The sequence below is a fragment of the Corvus moneduloides genome, chromosome Z (assembly GCF_009650955.1).
Source record: "Corvus moneduloides isolate bCorMon1 chromosome Z, bCorMon1.pri, whole genome shotgun sequence".
Lineage (NCBI taxonomy): Eukaryota > Metazoa > Chordata > Aves > Passeriformes > Corvidae > Corvus > Corvus moneduloides.
Genome location: NC_045511.1, coordinates 72418027 through 72444545, shown reverse-complemented (window position 1 = coordinate 72444545; position 26519 = coordinate 72418027). Strand labels below are relative to the sequence as shown.

Genomic DNA, 26519 nt, shown 5'->3' with positions numbered 1-26519 from the left:
TCTTCATAGGTTTGGTTCTTTGGGAACAGGCTGCTCTAATGTAGATCCCCTGTGCGCTACAGCTCCTGCCAGGAGCCTTCTCCAGCATGGACTTCTTGGGAACTGCAGCTTCCTGGGTACATCTGCCTGCTCTGGCATGGACTCTGTAGGCTGGAGCACCTCCTTCCCCTCCTTCCTCAATGGCTTTGGGGTCTGCAGGGTTGTTTCTCTCAGTTATTCTCACCCTCCCAGCTTCTGTGCAGTGTTCTGTACCGTTTCCTAAATACCTTATAGCAGAGGCATCACCAGCATGGCTGAGGGGCTCAGCTTTGGGCAGCAGCAGTTCCATCTTGGAGCTGACTGGAACTGGCTCTGTCTGACACAGGGGCAGCTTCTGGTGTCTCTCACAGAGCCCTGCAGCTGAGCCCACTGCAGTTTAATGTCCTTCTTAGTGAAGGAACATGCAATGAATTTAATTCATAGTTCATATGTGATGTGTAATTGAAGTATTTGAAATGATCTCTCATGTGCTTTATCCTTGGAGGCTAGTTCTAACTCTATGAAACATTCTCCCTTTAATATTTTCTGGTTTTGCATAACAAAGGGAAAACAGAGGGCATTTCACTGAACTTTTATTCTTATTACATTGTGCTACTGATTGTGATCTGGATATTAAATGAAAGCAGAGGCATCTTACATGTTTTCCCTTTTGAGCAAGAAATTAGTACCATCCAGCTTGTTCATTTTTTCATTACATGAAATTAGCAGTTTGCTAAGATGTTGTCTTTCTATAAAAAGTGTTGATCTTTCTTGACAAGAGAATTTTGCCTGTTTTGATACCTGGTCAAAGCAGAAGCATTAGAAGGTGATTTATTGTGAATAAGATGCTTTTCAAATGCTATTAAAATGCAGAGTGGGAGAGCCAACACATGATGTCTTGTCTTCAGACTTCTGAAAAATATCTGACTCTCAAGACAAGAAGGGGGATGTTTCAAGTAGTTTCAGGTTGTAAAAGTGAATTTCTGCTTGAAGTCTCCTAATGTTTTACTAATGCAAGCACAATTGTATTAATATGAACAGGAAATAATTTTTTTTGGTGGTTTGCTTACATATTTCTGTTCTATCAAACCAAGTACAAATCCTTGTTTGTAAACAAGTTTATACCAAATAGTTGATGGTATGGTGATGGAGAAAATGAGCAAAAAATCTTACCTTGAACTGTATATCATGTTATGAAAAATCTTAGAATTCAGAAATTGATGAAAGTTTCCAGAATTTCCAAGAACATTAATTTTATTTTCATCTGAAACACTCTAGCAAGTGCCTCTAGATTATGTAGTATTAAAATTCCTTCTTTTTCAGGTATTTCCTTGTCTCACACCTGAGTGTGCATTGTGTTGAGGAGTGGTATTTGTTGTATCTACTTTAGGAAAGGGAGGAAAATGTGACTAAGAAGGTAGTCCTAGGACAGCTTTACTTGTTGGCAAATAACCAAGTCTTAAGCAAAGGCTGCTCAATAAGGTCACATTGTGAAAGAGTAGCTAAATCTTTACTGCATCTTTTTTTTTCTTACACATTTTCTTCTGTTTGCACTGAGTTCTCACATGGTGTTAAAAATTAACAATTCTAGAAGCTTATCTGACAAGATCAAGTCTGCCTAAACTTTTAAATTTGTCCCGTTTGTCCTAATCTGGGAGATGCTGAGGGTGACAGCTGTATGCAGAGGTTGGTGACAGCAATTCTGACACCTTGAGTTGTGGGGTTTTATGCTTCCTTGGTTCTTCTGTGTTTTCTCATGCATTTCCTGAGGCTGACAAAAAAATCTGAGGCTGGTTTTAGTTTCTATATATTCTATAAATTTTTGCCCAGTCCCCCTGGAAATAATGTCCTTGTTTTTTCTTTGCATAAACATATATAATAATCTGTTTCCTTGCATCCTTTTGTTTGTGATTTCCATAACTACTATTGCTGTTTGAGTTGCCTACTAAATACAGTTGAATGCTTCCTTTATTGTTTAATGAATAGGGTTTCCTTATGGCCACAGGGTTTATGATATTCTCTCTTAATAGCAGTTAGGAAACTGCAAGTTGTGTCATGAACATGTTGGTCTCCAAAAGAGAAACATGTAAATGACAGTTCTTCATCCTCCATTTCTTTGCTGTATAAAACTTCAAATAATTAAAAAAAAAAAATGTGTCTTGTGGGTAAAACTTACCGTACTTACTGAATTGACAGAGCACTTGAAAGATTTTGCTTTATTATTTTTCTTGGTACAGATAGTCTATCCTAAGATAGTAAGTAGAACTTGCTTCCGCAGTAGGAAACCCATAAAAATGCTTCACAGGTCATCAGAATCTCTCAAAATAAGCTTAGATTCTGGTATTGAACTTTTTTTATATCTTGTGTTGCTCTTATAAATAAATTTTAATTACCACTTTATAGTTCTAATTGAACGGGAAAGAAATACACATTGTCTAATTTCAATATATTTGGAAAACATTCGAAAAGTATCTCCTGTTAGAATGAATCCAGTTTCACTGTGGTAATGCATACAAGAAAATTCAAATCACAGTCCTTTATTTAATGTATTAATATTGTTTTAATGTATTAATATTGTTCTTCCTGTGATGGCCTGGGCAATAGGTTTCTTTATGAAATATTTCTTTTAAAAATAGGCATCATACTTACTCTCAACAGAACAAATTTTGGAGAAGGTTCATAAAAACAACATTAAGAGCAATCATATTTCTCTTTTTTTATTATTCCTTCGGTATTCATGTCTGAATTTTTTTTGGTAGCAGAAGATAGGAGTTTGCACAATATAAATTAAACCAAGAGGCAAGCTATATTTGAAAAGTTACCATTTTCATTTTTAAAAGAGTATGTTTAATACTACACCAAATCCAGTATGGGTTGCTGCCCAAGCCAGGGGATCCTTTACAGCCCCAGCTGTATGCTCACACCTTTTCTTTTGTGATAGAAGGCCAGCAGTTGCCTGTTGGCACATTGACCAATTGATCTGATGGAAAATCAATACACTGCTGAGGTGGGCAGGGAGGAGGGCATCATCTTCCTGAAGAAATGGAGAGCAAGAGAAGGAAAATAGAGGGCAATTAGAATGGATGATTGGAGGTTCTTTTCCACAGGGCAGTTTTGCACTGCAGAGGGTTGTTGTGACCCAAGGGCAGGACCCAGCACTTGGCCTTGTTGAACGTTGTCCAACTGGCCTCAGCCTATTGATTCAGCCTGTCCATACCCTTCCTGCCCTCCAGGTCAACACTTCCACCCAGCTTGGTGTCATCTACTTAGGGGGCACTTGATCCCCTGGCCCAGATCACTGATAAAGATGTTTAATGAGTTTGCACCTGGCTTCATCCTCTTTGCAACCTCCCTTCATGTATTTCTATACCTTGATGAGATCTCCCTGAGACTTCTCAGGGCTGAAAGGTCCCAGCTCTCTCAGCCCATCCTGGTAGGAGAGATACTCCAGTGTCTTCAGCATCTTCCTGGTGCTTGCTTGCACTCTCTCCGGTCTGTCTATGTCTCCCTCACACTGGAGAGCCCAGCACTGGACACAGCACTCCTTGTGTGGCTTCACCAGCACCAAGTAGAGGGGAAGGATCACCTCTGTGACCTCCTCGCCGTGCTTGGACTCATGTTGCCAAAGGTTAGTCCTTCTGGTGGGTTGGCATTGTCTAAACACCAGGCACCCATCCAAAACCATTCAGTCACTCCCTCTGAGCTGGACAGGGGAGAGAAAATATAATGAGAGGCTCATGGGTCAAGATAAAGACATTTCTCTGGCCTGTCAAGTTCCTTTTAGATAGCAGCACAACGCTTTGGTGTATCAGTCACTTGTCCCAGTCCAGTATCATCTGCATTGTGCATCTCCTCCCAACCCCTAGATATGTTTTGTGAGATATTTTTCATTAATGTTGAGGATCAAGAGGTTGTCTAATTTGATGACTTCTTGTCAAATATGTTTTTCTATGAATCTGTGTCCTAGGTGGCTGCATTTAGTGCATTAACTAATCCCTAAGCTGATCCCACAACATATTGATTATCCTGTGTTATTAGAAGCAAAGTGTTCCAACTTGGAGGCCTAGCTGCAGTTCATTTCTTGAACTGGCTATTGTTTGTATACCCAGTTGTTGTCTAAGCTTAAAATTTTGCCTAAAACAAAATGTGAACTTGACTCTAGCTGAAGACAGAATGCAAGGAATCCTTGCTCATTTCCATGACTTTAGTGCATAACAAAAACAGAGATTCAAGTATGAGAAATTACCATCTGTGATAGACTTGGACATTAATTGCCATGAATTTTAATCATCTTTTCATTTCTCTTTCTTTGAAGGTAATGATGGTTGAGGGTGTGGTTTCTACTTCTGGCTTGTTCTCTTGGTACTGTATATGAAATGTTCTAGTCACTAAACAGAAAATAAGAAAATACTATAATGTGCTTTATAAACTTGTGGTTAATACAGAGCTTTCTTTTTATGTAGCTGATTTTTGGAAATTAATTGCTAGTCTTTTAAAAGACAGTTCTAATTTGTTTAATGTCACATTGATATATTGTTACTCTGTTTTGCATTCTATTTTGAATTCCAAGGTCTTGCCTGCCTCTCCTCCCCTGCCTCTCCTCCCCTGCCCCATTCAGTCTTTGTGCTAGTTCCTTTTGACTGTTTTTGTTTTTCTTTACTCTCTTGTTTTTTGCTTTGTTTGGGTGGAGCATGTGGGATAAAATAACGTGCTTGCATTGCCCAATCTGATTTTCATCTCCCTTTCTCTCACTGTAGTCTTTGTCATTAATTATGTCTTTTTACTTTATTACTTCTGTTCCCTTGGGATCTCTTACCCCAAACTGAAAGCATAACAGTGGTATCTAGATGTCCACATAATGAACCTAAGTAATTATGTAATCTTATTACTGAATCTCTCATCCTTACTATTTTCCCTCATCTCATATTTTTCTGTGTTGCATCATATCTAACATTACATTGGAATAACTTCAGGATAGTGCTTTTTTTTTCTTTTTCTTCTCCTTTCCTTCCAGATGTAAAATTTCATTGTGCAGGGATCTAATCTGAAGTACTGGGCACATTAAACTTCGTATTTCATATTCATCCAGCTGATAAACCTTAAAAAGCACTTGGTGATGAAATTGGACCATTTTTAAGGAGAATATACAGATATGTATTTATCTCACTAAAGCTTTAATTTCTTTGCTTTTTCAGACTATTCCAGATTATTGCTTTACCCCTGCCTCCTGTGGTCAGCATTCTAAAAGCCACAAATCGTCACATATTCTTTTAACATTAAGATGTGTTCTGGTGATTTTTGCTATTACCATGCTTAACTTGTAGTGAGGATTAAAAGCTGCTATAACAAAGCCCTTGTGTTTCACATGAGGAGGGACTGCTGAGCTGTTCCTTTCCTTTATTTCTTTTATATTAAATACATCTCCTTTTTTAAACTGTATACCATGTAGATGTTTGTAATAGACTTGATGTAACAGATCTCAGACTTAGTGAAGCCTGCATAAGCTAAGCATTTGTTCTTATTTCTAGTTATTGGAAAATATCTTTTCATATTAAAAAGAAAAATTAGAATGTTGTAGTTCTGTGTATGTTACAACTCATTGTATTCTTCTTGCCCCTGTTCTTCAGATTTCCTGCTTGTCAAGTGTATTTGCACTATGATATGGCAAAAAAAGACAGAATTTCTTGGGTAGTACAATAAAAGAAGGGTAGTAGAACTTCTGGTCAGGTGGTTTACAAAGACACTGAACAGTCACTGTTGTGTAGCTATTCCTTAAAGAATGAAAGTAATGAAGCCTTATGTTATTGTAGTTGTCTTAACTTATGTGAAGCATGTCACACTTGTCTTTTCTGTTTGTTTGTTTTTAAGTGATTTTTGGTCTCCATCACTGCACAGTCCTTTATATGTGTTGCAGATTTGTATAGTTCACTAGTGAAAACAGTTTAGATCACAGAAGTGGTGACATGAAAATTTACATTAAAAAAGGAATTAAGCTTGTATCATTGCTTGCATGAATGGTTGTGGATAGCCTTGGTGTATTTTTGGCAAGCTGAAAAGTAATATGTGTTCATTTTTAGTTGTTTGTGACTAAATCTTTTATGCCATCCTTCAGTGAATAAAATTTGCAAGTTTAGTGTTGATTAACATAATCAGATCTTGCGAATAGTTCAATGCAAATCTAGTGTAGCTGTTTAACTACAGGCAGTGACTGTGTAGCCAGTATGGCTTCTTAGTTTATGCTTAAGCACTTTTGATTTATAAGAAGCCTTTTTGCTATGTGTGCCCTGAAATGGGAGTGATTTTTTACGAAATATATGCATTTTCATTGGTTTCATGTCAGAATCCTTATTTTCTATTTCATCCTTATAAAAGTATTTTGACTATGTCTTCCAGTAGCTGGAAGATACTTTAATTTGGGTGGTTTTTTCTTGTTAGTATTTTTACTAATCCAGAATATTTATACTAATTTAGAAGAATTACTACATAAGACAGTTAAAAGATTTTGATTATAACTGGAAACTTTCCTTCCACCAAAACTGTAATTCTCAAAAAATAAAAGAATGCTAATGTATATGTCTTTGCTAAGACATGGTGTGATTTTCTAGCGTATTTAATAAAGAATGCTAAAATTTTGGAATTAAATACCATGCCAACTAAAATGGGGAAGTAAGAACAGTTGAAGTTAAACAGGAGGGAGACTGATAGTTTATGCTGACATACCCTCAGTGTATGAAAGGGTAGAAAACTACTCAACTAATGTAGGGCAGTCTGATGTCAACAGTTCTGGTTACTGTATTTCCAAAAAAAAAATTAAAGTATCTCTTTCCTGACATGGATATAAAACGTAGCTTAAGTACATAAGAAACAGATACCATAATGACATAATGATTTATTACAGGTTGAATTAAAAGTAAAATTTTCTCCCAGTCTGCAATATGTGCAGAAACGTTTGGTGATAGTTAATAAAATTTGCAAACCTTGATTCTTGCTATGTCAGTGTTGGCTTTTTTCTTTTTTCCTGCTTGCAGAACACATTATACTGGTGTTTGCATATGTGAAGTACTCCATACTTTGCATTTTACATATTGAGTAGGTTTTTGTATTTCTTTGCATAATATAAAATATGTTTGAGAGTACATTTTGTATATCACAATGGAATGTGTCTGTTTCTGATGCTGTATGCAGGGAAGGGCAGGAAAAGGATGAATCAACAGAACCAATGCAATCTTCATGGGGTTGGGCTAATGGTAATGAAAGAACTTATTAATGTATTAAAATGCCTCAACAGGGATTTGCTGAGAACTAATGCTCTAATGTGTTAGTCATCCTAAAGCTCCTTCTATTTTTACAGGTTCTGAAGGATGTCTGATGCTGGTTTCTGTGATGCCACTTGAAGTCTCCAGCACTCTGGATTTATAAGTAACGTGCAGATTTAACTGCACAACCTGGGCAGAAAGCATCAGGAGTGCTACTCCTTTTCAGCTCTTTTAAGTAGACAGAAGTACAGTATCATCTATCTGCAAGGGAAGATTCTTCAACAGCTTTTCATAGCTAATAATAAAGGCAACATAGTATCATCCACCTTCCTGATTTACAGTGCATCGCCTTCCAAGACAGATGGTCTGTCAGAAGCTGGAGGATGCCTGCAGAGTACATAATAATGAAGTAGTGAAATGATACTGCTGCTACTGCCACGTAATTGCCAGGATCACAGCTGATAGAACTGCACTGCCCTTTTTCTGCTCACTTAATCAGACCAGAGACAGCAGGGTGGACATGGCTGGCTTCGTTAACAACCTGCTAATACTGCTTCTTCTGTTTCAAAACATCTGTTTGGGTTTCAGAAGCCCACTTTCAGTCTTCAAGAGGTGGGTTATGCCGGAAAATATTAATGTGTTGAATGCATGCAGTCACAATATTACAAAAGTATGAAAAAGCATGTCCGGATAAAAATGTATTATGGTATTTGGTTTTGGTCATTGCTCTGCATTTTCTTTCTGCACTTTGAAATGGCACTCTTGTCATACTGAAGACAGTAACTCATGTTTTATCCACAGGGTTGCTCATTAAAGGTGAGTTTAGGATGATAAAATGGCGATTAATAAAACTTTTAGTTACAGCTGTATTTGTAAGTCTATTTCAGATGCTAGAGTTAGCTTGCAGGGTAAGATGATGTTTTAACAAGAAAACAACAACTAAGCTGAACAGTCCTGAGAATTTAGCTGCGGTTTGAATTCAAAATTGCATAGGTAAACTTTAATGTAGTGCGGACAAGAGAAGTAGCCTCAGCTCCTGAAAAAAGGATTTTACTGTTGTTGAGGTTTGGGTACCGTGTCACTTCTGTATACAGGAATATACGTAGTCAAAACTTGTATCAGTGTTGCACCAATGTTTCTCACGTCTTACCATTCAGTTCTTTACAGTGATCTACATTACTCTTAAAATTCGTTTATATGTTGCATTCAATACAGAATGTCATATTTGTTGATGTTGCAAAGTTAACTGTTTGACTTTGCTGCTTGTAGTAGCATACAAGTTGCTATAAATGCCATAGTATTTGAAGCAAAAGTTGCCCCTTTGCATGTAATTTAATTTAATCTGTATAGAATTATAAATCAGGCACATAGTCTCAAAAAAACCCTCCAAAACTGTTGTGAATTATTAATAGTACTTGACATATTGTAGTGAACTAATTCTCTATCTGTACATCCATGTGCCTCAGACAATTATTAAGATGAAATAGTAGGTTACGTTTTCAGTTAATATTTTCCAAACTAGTCATCTGATTGCTCAGATCAGGAAATACTTCAGAAAGATGTTTTCCTCAGCTCATGAAGGAGTGAAGTTTTCAGATCACCCCTGGAACTAGGCAGCATTGTCAAACTTCTTTACTAGTTCTGTAGACTCTTACTTTAAGAAAGACATAACAAAAATCAATACTTTGGAAAAAATCTTTCTTCCTTCTTTTTAAGATACAAAGATATTACCACATCTCTTTCCAGTGAATGCCTTGGAAGTGACCAGCCGGTGATTTCTTTTGGTCTGTCAGATTTTGCACTGGACATTCGCATGCCTGGGGTGACACCTAAGCAGGTGAGAGAATTGCAGTTTTTGCCACTTTCTCTTCTTTTAATAATCTAGGAAAACAAAGCCTTCCCTACAATGTCACTCAAATAAAATGAACAAAAAAATCAGAGTAACTTTTATAGATATATATCTATGTTCAGAGAAAAGTAGGCAACAAAGAAGTAACCTCAAATGAGAGAAAAATCTTTTCATTGAATTAATTTCATTTGTAAAATGATGGTTTCATAAACTGAATTGTTGAAGTTCTATAATGTGAAATATTTCTATCTGTGCTAGTAAGACATGGAGTTGCAGTTTACACCAAATCTCAGATGATGCATCAGTGAATCTAATTACATTAAACTGTATGTTGCTGCAACTTTGGCAAGCTGACAGAAAACAACCAAAAAGCACTTTAAAAGGCATAGTACTTCTGACCTAGTATTTTTAACTCTCAAAATACTCCATGAAAGCTACTATAAACAAGTTATGATGGTGTACTATTTAAGTTATGAAATTACCTTACTCTTTAAGGTATGAATTTATGATGGTATACTCTTTAAAGATTATATTCTACTGAGCCAAGTGAGTAAAAGTGAAGACAGTTAAGATTTTTCAACTTAGCATTAGCATTTTTAAGATTCACATAAAAGTATTGAGATTCCACTGTCATTTTCACATCTAATTTCATTAAGCAAGATAAAAAATGATTTTTTTTTTTTTTTCTTTTTGCAGTAAGCCGTTGCAGGGAATTATATATATCATTAAGAGGTCTACATCTCTTCTAGAGGGCTACATGTGCTTGAAAAGAGCAGTATGTTGTGCTGCAGTAGTTGATGACTCATTGTTGCAGATAGCACTCTCAAAGGAGTGAAGGGAAAATGAGGTTTTCAAGTTATTGGGGTAAACCCCTCTGGAACATGTAATTTAAAGCAAGAGGTGTTGTTTCAGCAAGTGCAAAACAGAAATATGGTTTCTACTTTCTAGAAAGATCTTCTTTGCAGCAAAATATTAAACTTCTCTGTCAGAAAGAGTGAAAAGTGCTCTCAGTTCATCCAGGTGCACATTTATAATTCTGTGTTACTGATTTTACCTGAGAAGCCATCAGTTGAACATCTAGGAAACATATGAAGAGATCAGTCGGTTCAGATTCCTATTAAAAAAAAAACTTCATTGTGTATTGTGTTGTCAAGGCTGGGGGAAAGGTTGCCAAAAACTCTGCATTTTTAAAATGAGTTACTGGGCATGTTGAAGGGGTGGGAGGGCCAGGATTTGTCTTGCATTTAATAACTGTGATTGCTCTATGGGTGAATGAGTGGCAACCAACCCCTTACATGACTTAGGAGTAGTCTACCTATACCTAGTTGTGCATTCTTTTGGCACAGGTACCACACATGAACATTCATTGGAAACTGTTTAATTTCTACTACAGTGTGAAGCATTACTGCCATTGGCTTTCAAAGTTTTAGTATAAGGTCCTAAATTAGGTTGTGCTTTTTTTTAAAAAAAAGAAATCTTCTGAACCCAGGTTAAATAGAAAACATAGAATATTTCCTTTTTTATTTCTAAATGGCTTTAATATGTTCACTCTGTAAATGCATGTAACGACCGTACCCAAAGGCATTCACATCAATTTTATCAGTTAACCTCCGTTCACCCTTCCCATCTTCTAGCAAAAAGACCAAAAATGTTTTCTTATCTGCAAATCACTGCTCTGTGTAATCACATATTGTTATCAGCGTTGTACCTGTCCTTTGTTCTCAGTTGCATTTAATTGTTTACACCTATTCACAGTGTCTTCTTTTAAATTAAGTTTGAAGTTATTCATAGCAGGAGTTTTATCTTATCTATTTAGATGTACTTATGAAAGTGAAAGTCCTGTCAGATTTTGAGTTCATGGGTGTAGTGAAATTCCAGTACACGATACATTTCCTTTCTTAAACAGCCTTAGAAGTTGGGGGAAAAAAAGGCTTAAGAAAAAAGAGGTTTAAAATAGTTAATAGTGTACCTATCAACCTAGTAGCCACTTTGATGACCGTATAGCCTGATCTCTGTTACATGTAAATAAATTGTGGCAATGAATTTATTTCTTATTGTAGTAAACGAATCATACATTGTCTTTGCCCATATATCTCAGTAAAGTAGGTGATGTTTTTTCTATATGGTCCTATTGTATATATTCATTTGTTTGGTATTTCCACATTCATCTTCAGAAAGTGTAGGGAATTTTAATACTGTGTTTCTATTCTTTAATTCTAAATTCTCCCAATTTAAAGGTAATATCTGTTCTCTTTTCTTTTAACAGTCAGATACCTACCTCTGCATGTCAATACCGCTGCCAGTGGATGATGAAGCCTATGTAGGTGAGTATTGGTTAGCTTTTTTCTCTTTGACTCATATTAACTTAATCTTTGGACGTTAGAGTTTCCAAAATGCATTTGTCATGGCTAATGCATAAACAAACTAGATGGAGCTGCTTAGAGTCAAGATAACACTGTATCTGAGGAGATTCATGAGTAATAGCAGTTAAGGAGCTGCATGCAGATGCCTCTGCCAGTCAGCACCAGAGAGTCCCATTTGGTGCTGAGTATTGGCTTTCTGTCTTTGGCTGGATACTTAATTCTGCACTGCTGAGCAGACTATTTACCTGCTGGTACAGGCTGTAAATCCTGTGCACTTACAGTCAGTGTTGGCTGCAGAAGGATTTTACTTGGAGGAGAAACCAAACCCTCTCCTATTTTTTGGGGTTTTTTATGACATGGCATCAATAAGATGGTGGACAAGTAGAAGGAAATACTGTAGTACCTTACAAATGCTGTCATCATATAGATCAGCAGAAGAACACCATCTGTTCAGAAAATCTTTGCGGTACTTAACAATTTTATTGTGCCTTGCCATGGACATCCAGTTGTTCAGAGAGAGAGAAGGCTTATTGGTTTGGCTGAAGATAGTTTTGCTATCAGAACATGCTATAAACGGTATAAAAGGAAACAGTCTTTTTCTTCCTTTACACTTTCATTGCATTTTAGGATATGTGCACTTAATAAAAGCATGGTGGGACTCACATGTAGTTTTGATGTAGTGTATTATGAGAGTGTTGTTCCATTTGGATTTTCTTGTGGAAATCCCTCAGAAGGTAGAATACTGTGCTTTGATTTTCATGTTGTATTACAGTAACTAAGAAAAATGAGTAAATTTTTCTCCAGTGCTTTCTCTATAGACCAGTTTTGTAAAGAGGTGAGAATCTGATCTCACATTTTGTTTGTGAGTATCATCCCAGAAGTAAAAATGAACGTAGAAGGGAGTGAATGTTCACTCTCAAATAAACTACTCTTCTACAACTCTACAGACTCTTCTGCTTTTGTTGATTCATAGAAAGACAGTACTACTAACTTCCTGCTCAAGCAGCTTTTATTTAGTGTTTCACCGAGTTGAAAATTTCCACAGTTTAATTCATTATTAGGTTGCTGCATGTCTCGTTCTGTTGTTTGTGTTGAAGGAACATAAACTTCTTTTGATGGTGTGTATGCTTAAAAGGATCTACTGAAAGAATTTGCTTAAAAGTTGTGCAAAGTCTCAATGCAAGTCATGTAATGCAACCCATTTTATTTTTTTCTGAAGACCTAAAAGTGATGTAAACTAAAAGTTTATATGTTCTTCACATGATTTTTACAGGATTTGGTCACCTTTCCAGTAAATGCTGTTCTTGAGTACCTGTCATTACCAAGCAGAATCAGGTCTCTGAATGGAGAAACCATTCTAGTCGTCATGTAGAGCTTTGAAGAGCAGGAGGAGCTGGATGAGCAATTTATAAAAAAACCCATCTTGTTATGTGGACTTAAAGTGTTCCCATGATAGACAGCATTCCTTACAAACTCATATTTTTGTATTCTTTAAAAGTAAAAGAAAATTATTGGATTTTTTCCTCTTTTTTCATTTCCACACAAAATGAATAGGCAAATGGACAGTCTGAAGCATGGGATCGTTCCATTTTGCTTCAGTAAAATCATTGGAAAGTGTTCCTCATGGAAAAGACTCAGATTGGAGTCTTCATAATCAGCAGAAGTTACCTGATCATTAGAAAGAGTAGACTCAATCATATCCAGTTGTAGAGAGCAGAAAGAATGTAGAATGACCTACCTTATAAAATATCTGGATAGAAAATTAAATCTTTTCAAGAAAGAGGTTTTTACAATAGACATCATCACCTAAGAAATTAGCTGCTTGGTGAAGTTTTTCCTTAACTGCTTTGGATATTGTTAAGTGTTGTGAACATACATGTATTTTGTGTTGCTTAAATAAGCACAGAAGATTGACACACAGAGTGTTTATTCTTTTTCAAAGGATAGAGTCTGTATTTTTATGGTTTAAGTAGAATCTGCCTTCATTGCATTGCCAATAAAAGGTGTAATTAAGTATGCCTTAAAACATACTGTTTCACTTTGTGACAAAAACAATGGAAGACTAGCATATGAATTGTCACTGGGTGGCTGTTGATGATGTGTTGGGAAGACAGTGTGTGTTCTGAAGAGCTTTAACATGAGGATGTGTGAATACACATAACTGAAACAATAAACTGGGTTCCTGAGACAGTTTGTTGGTAAAGTTACATGTTCTGCCTCAGTTCAGTTTATTTGCTATAAATGCCTTGTGTTTTGTTTCCTTTTATGGTTTAGAAGTACATTTTTATGACCAAGTGTCTTCATGGCTTCACCAAGACTTGCTAATTCATTCCTTTTTTTTTACTTTGCTTTGCTATTTTTACTGTTGTTTCTTCCCACCTCCAAGACATTGCAGAAGAGGAGGCTCTGTTATGGAACCCACAGCAAGATATTTTTGTTGCATATTGGTGAAATATAAGAAGAATATAAGAAATAGAAGAATATTGGAAGAGAGCGCTTCATTTTTAGTGTTATATGAGGGCAGTACTACATTTGTTAATAAGTAGAAAATTTTTCTGTAACATTTTTTCATTATTTTTATTAAATTTGTATTTAAGGACTTCGAATTCAGACTTCAATTTTGCTATTTCCTAAAGGAAACCGGTAAACATTCATGATTGCACAGGGACAGTGGGTATAACTTTGTACTTCAGAGCTGGTGAGATACTGTACCAGAATTCACAAACTTGTTTGGAGTCAATTCTCAGACATTATCAGAGGAGGGAATCGATCAAACTTACTTAATGAAATTTCTCCAGCTAGCAGGAGAATTAGAGCAGGTTTTGCCCTACGGGTCTTTTTCAGGCATGCATCTGTATATTTTGGCAGATGCTGTTTTCTGTATTATGTTCTTTAGTGGAGGGGTCAGACTGTCAAGGCTGAGATTTCTGTTTCAACCAGTTGTTGTTTCTCTGTCCCAAAGGGCTGTAAATACTGACAAATCGGGTTAGGGAGAGTGGTTTTTTGTGAGGTGGATTGGTATACATATGGTTTATGTTAGGAACATGCCTTTTGCTCGTGTGAAGTGGCTGTCAGATTAGTATGTAAAACATTATTACTGAGTCAGATTAATATGTGATTTTTCAAGAAAGTATTGCTCCAGTTACATTTTTAAAACATACCATTGTGGTTTTCTTCTTCTGCATCATGATTGATTAATGTTTATGAATAAGTAGCCAAACCAGAAACTCAGTTGAGTCTTTAATGGTGCAGGCATTGATAAAAATCGATTTTTCATTACTAAGCTGAAGAGATAGCTAAAGGGTGCTCTACAGACACTCATAAAAATTGAGTCTACACAGTAGGCCACTCAGCCAAAAAACTTGACTGAATTTGACTGTCATCTTCACCTGCTTGCATTCATTCACATGGGCAACCAGTAAATAAATGTCTTTTTCTTACTGACTCACGATAAGTCCCTATCTGTCTGATTGTGCTGTAGAAATGAAATTAAGCCTTCTACGTTCAGCAACACAGACTGACGTAGATGGTTTATTACTCTTCATCCGTAAATGACTCTGAGAAGCTCTAGGTTTGTTACTCTGTTATGGCATGTATAAACATTCCTGTTGCCAAGCAATGATGTCTTCACTGTACTGGAGGCCTCTAATGTCTCCCTAGTTTGCCGCTCTCCAGACACTGAATTCTTGATAAATTTCTTTAAAGTTAATTCTGTGATAGAGAGGACACTAATATTAAAAAAAAAAACCAAACTATCAACTTTATTTAATTGAATTGTTATTTGTTAAGATTAACTTCTTAGAAGTTGTTTTTTTAAATACATAGCTTAAGTACACACTGTTAAGCTTAAACTGGTGTCATGTTCTGTTCATTCCGGTTTTTCTTTGAGTTGGTAGTTCTGAGTAGTACTTGATCAAGAGATTAAGTCAGACTTCAATTTTTAGTATGTATATGAAAACTGCCACTGTTATTTTAGTAGTCATTTGTATCACTTCTGCATGCATTAAATAAATTAACTATTGAGTAATCTTCTGTTCATTAGTGTAAAATGTGGAGGCTGTCAACTAGGAAAATACGACTTTTGTTTAATATTTCTTAAGCCTTTGGTAGTGACAGTTCCCAGCGCAGGAAGGACATGGGCCTGTTGCAGCAAGTCCAGAGGAGGGACACAAAGATGACCAGAAGGATGGAGCATCTCTGCTGTGGGGAAAGACTGAGAAAGCTGGAATTGTTCAGGAGAAGAGAAAGCTTCTGGGTGACCTTCCAGTACCTGAAGGGAGCCCACAGGAAAGATGGGGAGAGACTTTTTACAGGAGCATGGAGTGACAAGACAAGGGGGAAAGGAAAGACAGTAGTTCTATTAGCTATTATAAGAAAATTCTTTACTATGAGGGTGCTGAGGCCCTGGCACAGGTTGCCCAGAGGAGCTGTGGTTGCCCCATCCTTGGAAGTGTTCCAGGCCTAGTGGAAGATGTCCTAGTGGAAAACTAGGCCTAGTGGAAGATGTCCCTGCCACGGCAGGAGGGTTGAAACAAGATTATCTTTAAGGTCTCTTCAAACTCTGGCCACCTTCTCATTCTGTGACAGGTACTGCATTTGTCTTGAATTCCACATTAATCTCTACAGCTTTTTCAGCACAGGATTTTTTAGATGTTTGTTTGTTTCTTTAAACCTTGTCTTTGGAAAGTTATATGCCTGGGTGTGCTGGTACGAAAATAGCTGGACTGGAACCATACTGTAACCACCTGTACAAAGCTCTCTTAAGCTCATAGGCTGACTGTAAGGTTTTTCCGTGCTTCCTTAAGCAATGATGAGGCATGTCAGCTAAAATAGTGTATTCCAGAAATCTGATTTTGCTTTGTTAGCTCTGGTGCATTATTTTCTCTTAGTAAGAAAAGCATTTAGTAAGGTATTTGTGATAAGTTGTGTAATAGTGCTTAAAGGTCGTGTCCGTGCTCTAGGATATCATTGTAATAGGCACTACATGGAGGGAATAAAAGACTTCCTGAAACACTCATTAGAATAACTACTCACAATGGGACAGTGGTAGAGAAATAAAAAGAAATACTGAGACAGTATTAAGCAGCAGGACAGGTGGTGGCTTTAGCAGCTAACAGGCCTAACTTTCAATTTTACCTTTATTGAAGGCTGTCTTTATAGGTGGTACTTAGAGTACGTTTTTTACAGGTACTAATTTTGACCATAAAGTTAATGAAGTTTCACATGTGTGAACTTCTTATAAACCCCTTCAGAAATTTAATCTCTCACTTAAATTGATAAGAGCAGCTTAAAACACCCAAAACGCCTGAAAACTAAGGTAGGAATTCCACACAGAGCGACATGTTGCCTCTGCCATGCAAACATAAACCGTAATTTTACTACTAATTGCTACTGATAAAAACATCAAAACAGAAATTGTCTCCATAACACAGATTAGGTTTTTATCTATGAAATGAGTAGAATTTGCTTATAGCAAAATAAAGATGTTAGGTGGTCTCTAGACTTCATTCATGCTTGCAACTTTTGTACTTCTGAATTCATATATATCATTCAAAGTACCTTCCCAGTGCGTGTGGGTACATCTCTTATTTCCCGGATCAAGCCCTCAGCTGTGGCATGCTCATTTTCTTACAGTCTGAACACGTGCCTTGTATCTTCAACCTAAAACTTGACTTGTGTGCCTTAACTTCTGGCTGGTTTTCCTTATTTTCCACATCATATCTCAGCTCCAGAAATTGGGTAGGAAGCTATTTGATTTATTTTCCCCCATGAAACTGGGACAATAACCCACATCATCATTCATTTCAGGAAACCTGCCACAGCTCTGTGTTAAAATACTGACTTCCGAGTGCAAGTAATGCCATAAACCTCAGGAGCAGAACAGTGTTTCACTGGTTTGTAGCTTCACCATCTCCCCATGTTAATAGCTAGAAGACAGTTACATGGAGGCTCCTCACTGTCTATGTACATGTAAGGGCAGGAGTAATTTGTCTTCAGAACTTCTTCTGTAGTGTAAGGTGAAAAACCATTGCATTCCCTGCATCTGACTTATTTTTAGTAATAAAAGAATGTAGCTTGCTTTATTTTTAGAAATACCTTTTTTATACATTTATGGTCAATATTACTCCCATGGTGTTGGTAAACTTTTTACTATGCTAAACAGGATCACAAGTACTTGAGAAACCAAACCAGTGTTTTATATGTGGCATAGGATAAAGAACAGACATTTGAGAGGTGAATATTCACATCTAAGTTTCTAATAGTGAGAAATTTTGGGCAATGACATCATGCTGACTTTAAACAAATCTTGTTTTCTGTTCCAAAGGGTTTGACGTATTAGTTAGACTCAATCATAATCCCTTCTTGAAACTGTTGTCCCAAGAAAGATGCAGAAAAAATGTAAGCCAGGTAGAATACTGGGAGAAGATACTACTAATGCATAAGATTTAGTTGCTCTTAACTGTAACTTTCTGCTTGTTTGTATTTTTTATGAAGTACAAAAGAAGTTGAGTATTATCAAATCACAAGTGCAGATTTCAAAGGTAGATTGCAGTTAGACTGGTGACAGTAAGACGTTGTGGTTTGGGATACACTGATACATTACCTAAGTATCAAATTTAACTTTTGTGGGTAATACAGTGGTTTTAATTGGGAACTTAGAGTTTCTTTTTCTTAATAAATGAGGTACAGTGTTTTAGCGTAGAGGGAGGGCCTTTGAATGAAAATTTAAGGAAAGAGTGTAAGTGGAATGCAGAAGGCAAATAAATGGGTGGGGATGTACTTGCCATATTTTGTAGTATTACAGGGGAAAAATGGAACAAGATGATCTTGGTTATGTAACCTACGGTGAGATTATGGATAGCTTACTTGTTTTGCCATATTTTTTTTCAGTTGACTTTAAGCCTCATGCCAGCATGGACACAGTCCATCACATGTTACTCTTTGGGTGTAATGAACCTTCGTCTGCCGAAAATTACTGGTAAGAGCTGCTTCTTGCTTTTGTTATCAACCAGCTCTTTTTCGGTGTTAGTTGCTTCCATATAAACCTTTTCTGGTGTCAGAATTTCTTGGAAAAGTAGGAAAATTTGGAATGAAGAAGAAATGTATAACAATCTAGTCTTTCCACACTTAAAGTGCTCTGGTTTTTGGTTTTTTTTAACTATCTCCTCTGTTTTCTTCATGACTAATTGACTGTCTTCAAGGAGGAGGCAGGAGCTATAGTAAACAGTGTGTCATTGAATACCAAAAAATCTCGTCTTCATCTATAGTTGGCTGCTTTTCTCTGTATGAAGTCATGTAACAGATGTTCAGAATCAAGCTGAGCAAAGGATAAGCTGAAGAAGCTTATCCAGGGGCTTGGTAGTTGACTTGCCCTTCAAAATGACTAAGCAATGAGAGCAGAGGGAAACACCCAATGCCACTAAAATAGGTCTGTGGAGGCAAAATGAAGAGAATATGAAGGTGGGTGAGGGTTAATCATCTGTTCAGTAATTTTGCAAATTTTCTGTAGGTTTTCATGAGAGAGCAGATGAGGTATTTTTGCTGATGCTGCAAAGGTTATATGAATTATTCTGAACTGTAGAACAATTTTTATATAGGTGGTCTAATAGAGTTGTGTAATCATAATTTATCTTTTAAGTATTTACCAAAAGGTAACTAAACCTGGAATTTAGAACTAATAGTATAGTATAATATCTTTTCAGGAAAAATACCCCGAAACATTTTGAATGCGTATTTTGGGGAGATGATTTGTTTAATGCTTTAAACATACACAACAAATTTTCCTCAGAAGTTTTATCTCCTGTTTACCCGTCAACCAACAGTTCTAATGTTGAAAATGTTGTAATCTTGCACAGTTGTGCAAGAAAAGTAGATGCTTAAGAAGGTCAGACCAAAGTAAAACGGAAAGCATAGAATTTCTATTTTGTTCTATTAATTTCTTTTCCCAGTAGACTGCTTTTCTGTGTTCTTTTTATTGTATCTTATATGATAGAATACACTTGAATACTTTAATGTTAACAATACACCAACATAAAACTTCTCCATTCTGGCCTTTTAAAAACAGGTGAGTGTCCTATTTAAAACTGAGTAGATTGTACTTGTGCTGTTTTCATATTTCTGGAAGTAGTTTTATTAGAGCGTTGGAATAATTTGTACATGATAAAACTATGTTGTTACAGATTGATCAGGAGCTTGTGTTGAGATGAAGTTATGAGACAATGCCCAAGTCACATCTAACTGATGTTCTGAGTTTGTAGAAGAGAGGGATCCAAAGCCAAAACCCAAAGTTCTTCAAAACTGAATCAGACTCAAATCCCTGTTTTGAGTCTAGGGTTCAGGTAGTTTGAGCTCCCTAGCTGTACCTTCACTCCTCCCAGCAGGAAGAAGACTCACCAATGGCAGCCTGTGCCGTGTGGCAGCTAATGTTGCTTTTGTTCTTGATTGCTGTAGTTAACACCTACCTGTCAAATGACAAAATACTTAGTTGTGCTGGATTGAGCTTGGCTGGACACCAGATTCCCACCAAGCTGCTCTATCCCTCCATTCCTCATCAGGATGGAAAAAAACTCGTGAGTCAAAATAAAGGTAGTTTAATAAAGCAAAAGCAAAGGTTCTGCAGAGGCAGAGGAGAACAAAGTATTTTGTTCTCTACTTCCCATGACCAAGCCGCTTTCCAGGAAGCAGGACTTCAGCACAAGTAATGGCTGCTCTGGAAGACAAATGTAATAAATAACAAATATGTATTTCTCCTCCTTTCTCCTCTCTTCTACCTTTTATTGTTGAGTGGATATAATATGGTATGGAACATCCCTTTGGTCAGTTTGGGTCAGCTGGCCTGGCTGTGGCCTCTACTAAGACCTTTCCCAAACACTGGTGTGTTATCAACACCTTTCTAGCTCCTCATGCAAAGCCCAGAGCCCAGCACCATGAGGGTTTCTGTGGGAAAAATTAACTCCATCTTAGCCAGACCCAATACAATAGTGTTGTGTTTAAATCTACTATTTCCAATTTTTCATATGCAGGTTTTGATGAGATCTTGCCTTTTTTTTAATGTGTAGTTTCTGAGGTTTTGTGTTTGCTTTGCATTCTCAAAATGAAAGCTCTTCATTCAGCGTCTCATCATTTCACATCCCTGGTTTTGCAGCAGTTTGCAGCTTTTTATCTTGCTCTGCCCACAGTTATTTGCAGGCTAGAAAGATGATCACGTGTTTTCTACATAAAATAGACTAAAGAGTGCTAGAGAGTTCTAACCTGATTTTGTTAAAGTAATTCTGATGACTGTATGTTACTGGTTTTTATTGTTGTTCATTTTGTTTGATTATTTGCTGTTCCTTTTGTTACCTGAAGGCTCACAAGTGATGACTTCTCTTGCTCTTCCATCTAGTAGGGAAAGAATGGTTGTTTGAGCAGGCTGCTGTAAGGCTTCTTTAGCAAGGATCCTTACTTTTTACGTGGTCAACATCTTTACAGAGCCAGCTTTTATTAGATTAAGGTATGCCACATAGATCTTTTTGTCTCTTAGTTTCTTTTTCAAAGTTCTGGCAATATTAGTTACATATGCTTTTGCAAGTCAAGAGCTACTTCTCTTACCGTCATGATGTGGATTAGTTTTATTATGGAAAAATAGGCTGTTAGGAACATTCAGAATACAAGGTCAAAATTAGTTTTCCTGAGGTGTGATGTTTCATTCAGGCCAGTTTTGAGTGAGGAGGAATGAGAAGCGTCCAGATGACTCTGTTGGGGTTAGCTGCCCTTTCGCCATAGCAGCACTAAGCCAAAATCTGTGATGCCCATCTGGCCTGCTGCCCTTTATAATTTGACACTATTCCTGCAAATGTCCCTGGCCTTCATAAAGGCTGTCAAATTGTATGGAAGCTGTGCTGGTTTCATCTTTCACTGCAATGTGGTAGAATTTTTATCTGAACAAATCCTAAATGTTATTCTCCCTTCTTGAAATACACAGGCCTTTCCACAGGAAAAAAAAAAAGTGGTTTCCCAGGGCTCATTGCCTCAGGTGTTGCTCAGTGCACTAAAAAAATGGTGTAGCTGCTTCCATTCCTTGATCACAATTAATCTAAAACCAGTTCAGCCGCAATGACAAGTTTTGCCTGAGCTGACAAACTGTGTTGAAATTGAAATAACATGCCTGAACTGATTGATTGAAAGTTAAGATTCTCTGTAGATAATCAGGAATGCACTTGAATGCTTTAAAAGAAAATGTTGAATTATTCAGAATTTGTGGGTCTCCTGGCAAGACAGGTCTTGTGCTGTGTCAAACCTAACGCTGAAATAAACTCTCATGAATGAGCTGATTCATAGACAGAGCCTGTATTTTGAGATCAGGCATGGCAACTTTAAATAGTTATCTAACGCAAATGAATGTATAACTACAGGTCATAGATGACAACCCAGTAATGCTTCTATCAGACTAGCTGTTTCTGTTGGCAGGAAAGAATGGTTCTGGAAGCCCTTGACATCAATAGCTCAGTAGAGGTTGCAAAAGATGTCATGACTGGTTCAGTGAAGGACTTCTATTTCGTTGCATGGGGGAAAGTGGGGACAGTAGAAAGAATTGTATTTTTGGGTGTAGTTTCTTACCATTGCCACTGCCCTAGAATGGTCTGCAACATTCAAGAGATAAAAATGATGATTTGTCTTACTCAGTCACCTCAATTACCCTTTTTTTAAAGCCTTAGTTAGTGCTGAGGAGTACAGTATAATAGAGAAAGAAATAAAAGAAGTTATTTTTTACCATAACCAATGCAAATATGCTGAAGGGATAGCCAAATAGTGGTCTTGCTGACATAGTGAAATATTTTACTTTCAGTCTAGGTAATCAGTCAAAACCCCAGTGCCATTAATGAAAACAGTTTTTGAACTGACCCAAGATTGGGGAGAATGTCTTTGGGAAGTCCAGGAGAGTTTGCAAAAACCGCAAAGATCCAAGAAGTAGTCAGTAAGCTCTCCCCTACCCGCCTCAATCCCAAATTTTGAGTCAAAATCAGTTTTTAGAACAAGATTGAGTAATATGCAGCTGTAATCCATTTTTAAGGTACTCTGTGTCGCTCATTCTGTTTAGAATCTCATTTTTGTATGTAAAGAAGCTATGACTTTCAGTGATTTTTTGTTTGTTAAATTTTTACGTTTTAGTAGCTCCCTGCATTTCAATCTGTTTATCTTATCTCTTCTTTGCAATCTCCTCTAGGTTTGTTTTTTCCTGAAAACTTGATGTTTCAAGATTATAATTGATGGCTAAATGGGAGAGTTGACCATTTTTTAAACAAAATGAAAGAGCAGTGTCTGCATTTCATCTTTGTCCCCTACTGTCTTCCCCCTCCATTCTGGTAGCATCTCAGGAAGACAGTTTGAAAACAACCTGCACAGGTTTTTTCCTAATTAATGTGTTCTTAGAAATACTGTGGTATAAATAAAGACTGTCTGGCCCAAAGTGTGGTGGTAAAGCTGTGACTGTGCTTAAAGTTCCTTCTGGCATTCCTCCTAAACAATCTCTTCAACACATTTCCAAATCGTGCAGCTCAATACCGGGTTAGATCTCTGAAGTCTCTTGAGTTTTTTGTATAGTAGCAGTGGGAAGCTGCATAGTTTTCAGCTGCAGCTGCATCTATCAAAACATTTCACTTACTCTGAGGTAAGTTTTGATTGTCCTTTGGGATGTGGGTGTGTTTGAAGGGGAAGGTGACCAAACTGTTAGTTATGAAGGTCTAGAAATACATGTTGTGAGTATAACTACTATAAAAGAAGTGGTGTGTTCCCTTTTCTCTTGATGCTTTCATGATTATAGCAAAGCTTTCATGAAATAAATACAGTAGCTACGCTGCAATAAGGCTCACTGGGATCAAAGAAGTACATAATGTCCTGCTGAGGTGGTTTGATATACATGCCAGAAGAGCTGGTTATCTCTGAGAGATACCTGGAAATCATCATCATCATTTGCACATATGGCTCAGCCATCCATAACAGGAACATGATTGAGCCTTCATCTGCTAGATGTCCTGGTCTTTTATGCTCTTCCTCACACTGTGTGGCACTCTGTTTTCCCCGGAATTTCAGGTGACTGAAACCATGCCTTACATATACAAAGGTTTTCCCAGGTGTCTTTTTACAAGCAGTGATAAACAGAGCAGGGGATGTACCATTTTGGTTTAGAATGAAATACTGGCATTGGTGCCAACCTTCATCACATCTGGTTTGGGTCAGTTGATGTAGTCTGAATAGTTTCAGGGTGAGGCTTTCTAAAAGTCTTACTGTGTATGCTGCACCTGTGGAATGACTTCTACACTCTGTGCTCAGGGCCGTGGATGGTTTGCCTTTGGAAGAAAGTACAAATACACCCTGTAAATAAACCTCTTCCCTAATTCAGGATCAGGAGGGAGAAGTGTATTCTAGGTGGGTGTTTGGAAAGCTCCTTAGGGTCCCTTGTTTGATTATCCATGTATATGGTCATGCAGCCTACACCCACATATGTGCCTTCTTGGATGTGGTCAAGGTACATTGTGCTGTCTGTATACTGTGTCTGGCCTTTTACAGATTTGGTAGTGTCTCTGCCTCAGGTTTACCAGTTCTTGCAGATTTAAGATGTCTAAAATTTATCAGTCTTCGGGAGTCTTTCATTCTTCACCCTCAGTGTCACCTACAAGGTGCTAGCTGCAGAGGCTAGGGACGACTCAAGCTCTCAGTTACTGTAAATATTTGTGACCTGTTTGTGGCCTGTTACTTGGCAAACTCTTCTTTTTTCTTTTTGTTTTCCCTTGGGTTTTTGGTTTGTATTTTTTTGGTTAGTTTGTTCAGGATTTTTTTGGTGATTGTTTCTTTTTTGTGTGTGTGCGTGTATGTGTGTGATTTTTCTATTTTGAAAAACAAGAAATCGTGCAGTGGAATAAAAATTAACATAAAGCAATGAGTTTAAATTAAGTACAGGGAAGAGTGTGAGTGCCTCCTATCTGTGGGTTCATATACAGCCTCCTGTCACTTTTTGGGATGATTTTAAAATGAATTTTAAATAACCAATTTTATGCTGAAGCTTTGATGTCTTGTGGGGTTTTTTTCTGCTTTGTGCCTGAGTCCTGTCCCTCTTTGTAAATGTGGCAGCCACTGTCATTTTGTATCACTTGAGTCAATAATGCTAGAAATTTTCATACAGTTCATTACCATAAAAGGTTCCTTCATTTTTCCCATCACTGGTTAATAGGCTGACAGAGCCCATCAGAGCTGTCCAACACTGCCTTAAGGCGAAGGGAGGAAAAAAAAGGTGGAACATCTACCAATATCTCTGAAAGCACTCTATATTAAAAGAGCTGTGTTTAATCAGCATACATTCAAAAACATCTTCATAGATCTTAAAATGAGTGGTTTTGCATGTAGCTCACCTGCTGGTTTCTGATTTCAAAATTTTAAAAGTAATATTCCCTTTTCTTTCGTCGTACTTTTAGGGACTGTGATGAAGGAACATGCAAAGATAAATCGAATATTTTGTATGCTTGGGCAAGAAATGCTCCACCCACCAGGCTGCCCAAAGGTATTGGCCCTTTAATATTGAGTTCTTGTGTGCAGGGGCAGGGGAAAAAGGAGGACATGGAAGTAAGCACCTGTCATATCTGGGAACATCCTGTAATATTTTCATTATGTCTAACTGATAGCAACTGTATAAACATCAACCTCATTAACTATGAAATGTATTATGCTAGCTAATATACTTGCGGGTTTTTGTCATTCTGTTTGCTATACCATTTTGGGTTTCTGTAGGGGTAAAAAAGGCTGAGGGAGAGATAACTATCATAATATAATGTTTATTATTATATAGCATTAATCTTGCATTTCCTACTACGTGTTACTAGAAGGTTACCACTTATGTATCTTTCAGTAGCACACAAACTACATGAAAATATTTTTGCTTGTTTTTGAAGGCACAGACAACTTCAATCTAAACATTGAATTTTTTCTGTTTAAAGTATACATTGGCAATTTAATGAGTTTTTCATTTTTTGATGCTTTGATGCAGTTGAGCAACATGATTGTATACCCATTTTCTTGCATGATAGACAACTCTGCTGAATTAAATCAAAACAGGGAGAAGTGCTTCTTTGTAATAACCACTAAGGGTCTTAGAAATATCTACCATCTGTATAGCCTCAATCTGAAAATATCTTGAATTTTGAGTGTTTTTTCTTTCATCTTTTGCTGCCCATTTTCAAAGCCAGGAACCAATATCATGAAAATGTTTTGGTTTTTTTTAATAATCCATTTACGCACTTAACAACATGAATATTACTTGATTTGGTTATCAGAATGTAAAGTTTAAAAAAATTGTTAAAATGGAGGATTATTTAAAAGTTTTGTACTTGGAGGATTCTGTGGAAGTTTTGCTGTTAAACCCCAGCTAGTAATGCTTTCCTTGTTGGTAAGCTGTGCAAAAATACAAGGTTTGTAGGGAGTATTCACAAAGATGCCTCATTTGTGCACAGAGGCTGCAGTCCCATTTGTAAGTTGGCTTTGCCTGTTACTGTGGGATTCTCTGACCAAATACAAAGCAATTGCTTTCTTTGCTTCTTTTAAAAAGTGTTCATTGTAGAATTGCTTTAGAGAAATCCCTTTCTGATAACTGGAATTTCATTATTTCAAATTATTTCAAGCTTCTCTATTGTGTTTTGTGCCCGTGCTTGCTTCTCTCATCAAGTAACATAGCTGCATAATTTCCTCAAGATTTTTTCTGCATGTAATATTTATTTAAATCTAAAAATATTTTACTGCGGATCTTTTTTTCTTATCAGTCTCAATGTCTTCTTAGTAAGTTAGTGTTAATTCGTTTGTATCACGCAGAGTTTGTGTGAGAAATGAAAGTTCCACCAAATCTTACATGGATGACAAAACTTCATTTTTATTTAAATTTTTATAAAAATTTTTATAAAATCTGTATTAATGTTCTTTGATTGAGAGGGTTCTCTTCATAAAGCAGATATGTATTATTAATTAAGTTATGGTTATTTAACTTAACCAATTAAGCTTCTTGATCTG

The 26519-nt window shown here is 36.9% G+C and overlaps 1 protein-coding gene across 19 annotated transcripts in view; it reads left to right on the top strand.

Annotated features, from left to right (window-relative positions):
* The window catches only part of PAM (peptidylglycine alpha-amidating monooxygenase), a 122703-nt gene that overhangs the window by 45394 nt on the left and 50790 nt on the right, over positions 1-26519 (top strand). For 18 of the 19 annotated variants that reach the window (XM_032095862.1, XM_032095860.1, XM_032095856.1 and 15 more), the window contains 5 exons: positions 7370-7886; positions 8991-9111; positions 11390-11447; positions 18378-18465; positions 24938-25023. In XM_032095862.1, the coding sequence (XP_031951753.1) occupies positions 7795-7886; positions 8991-9111; positions 11390-11447; positions 18378-18465; positions 24938-25023 (445 nt within the window). In that variant the 5' untranslated portion in view covers positions 7370-7794. The remainder of the gene's footprint in view (positions 1-7369; positions 7887-8990; positions 9112-11389; positions 11448-18377; positions 18466-24937; positions 25024-26519) is intronic. The other variant, XM_032095851.1, reaches the window with a different exon arrangement.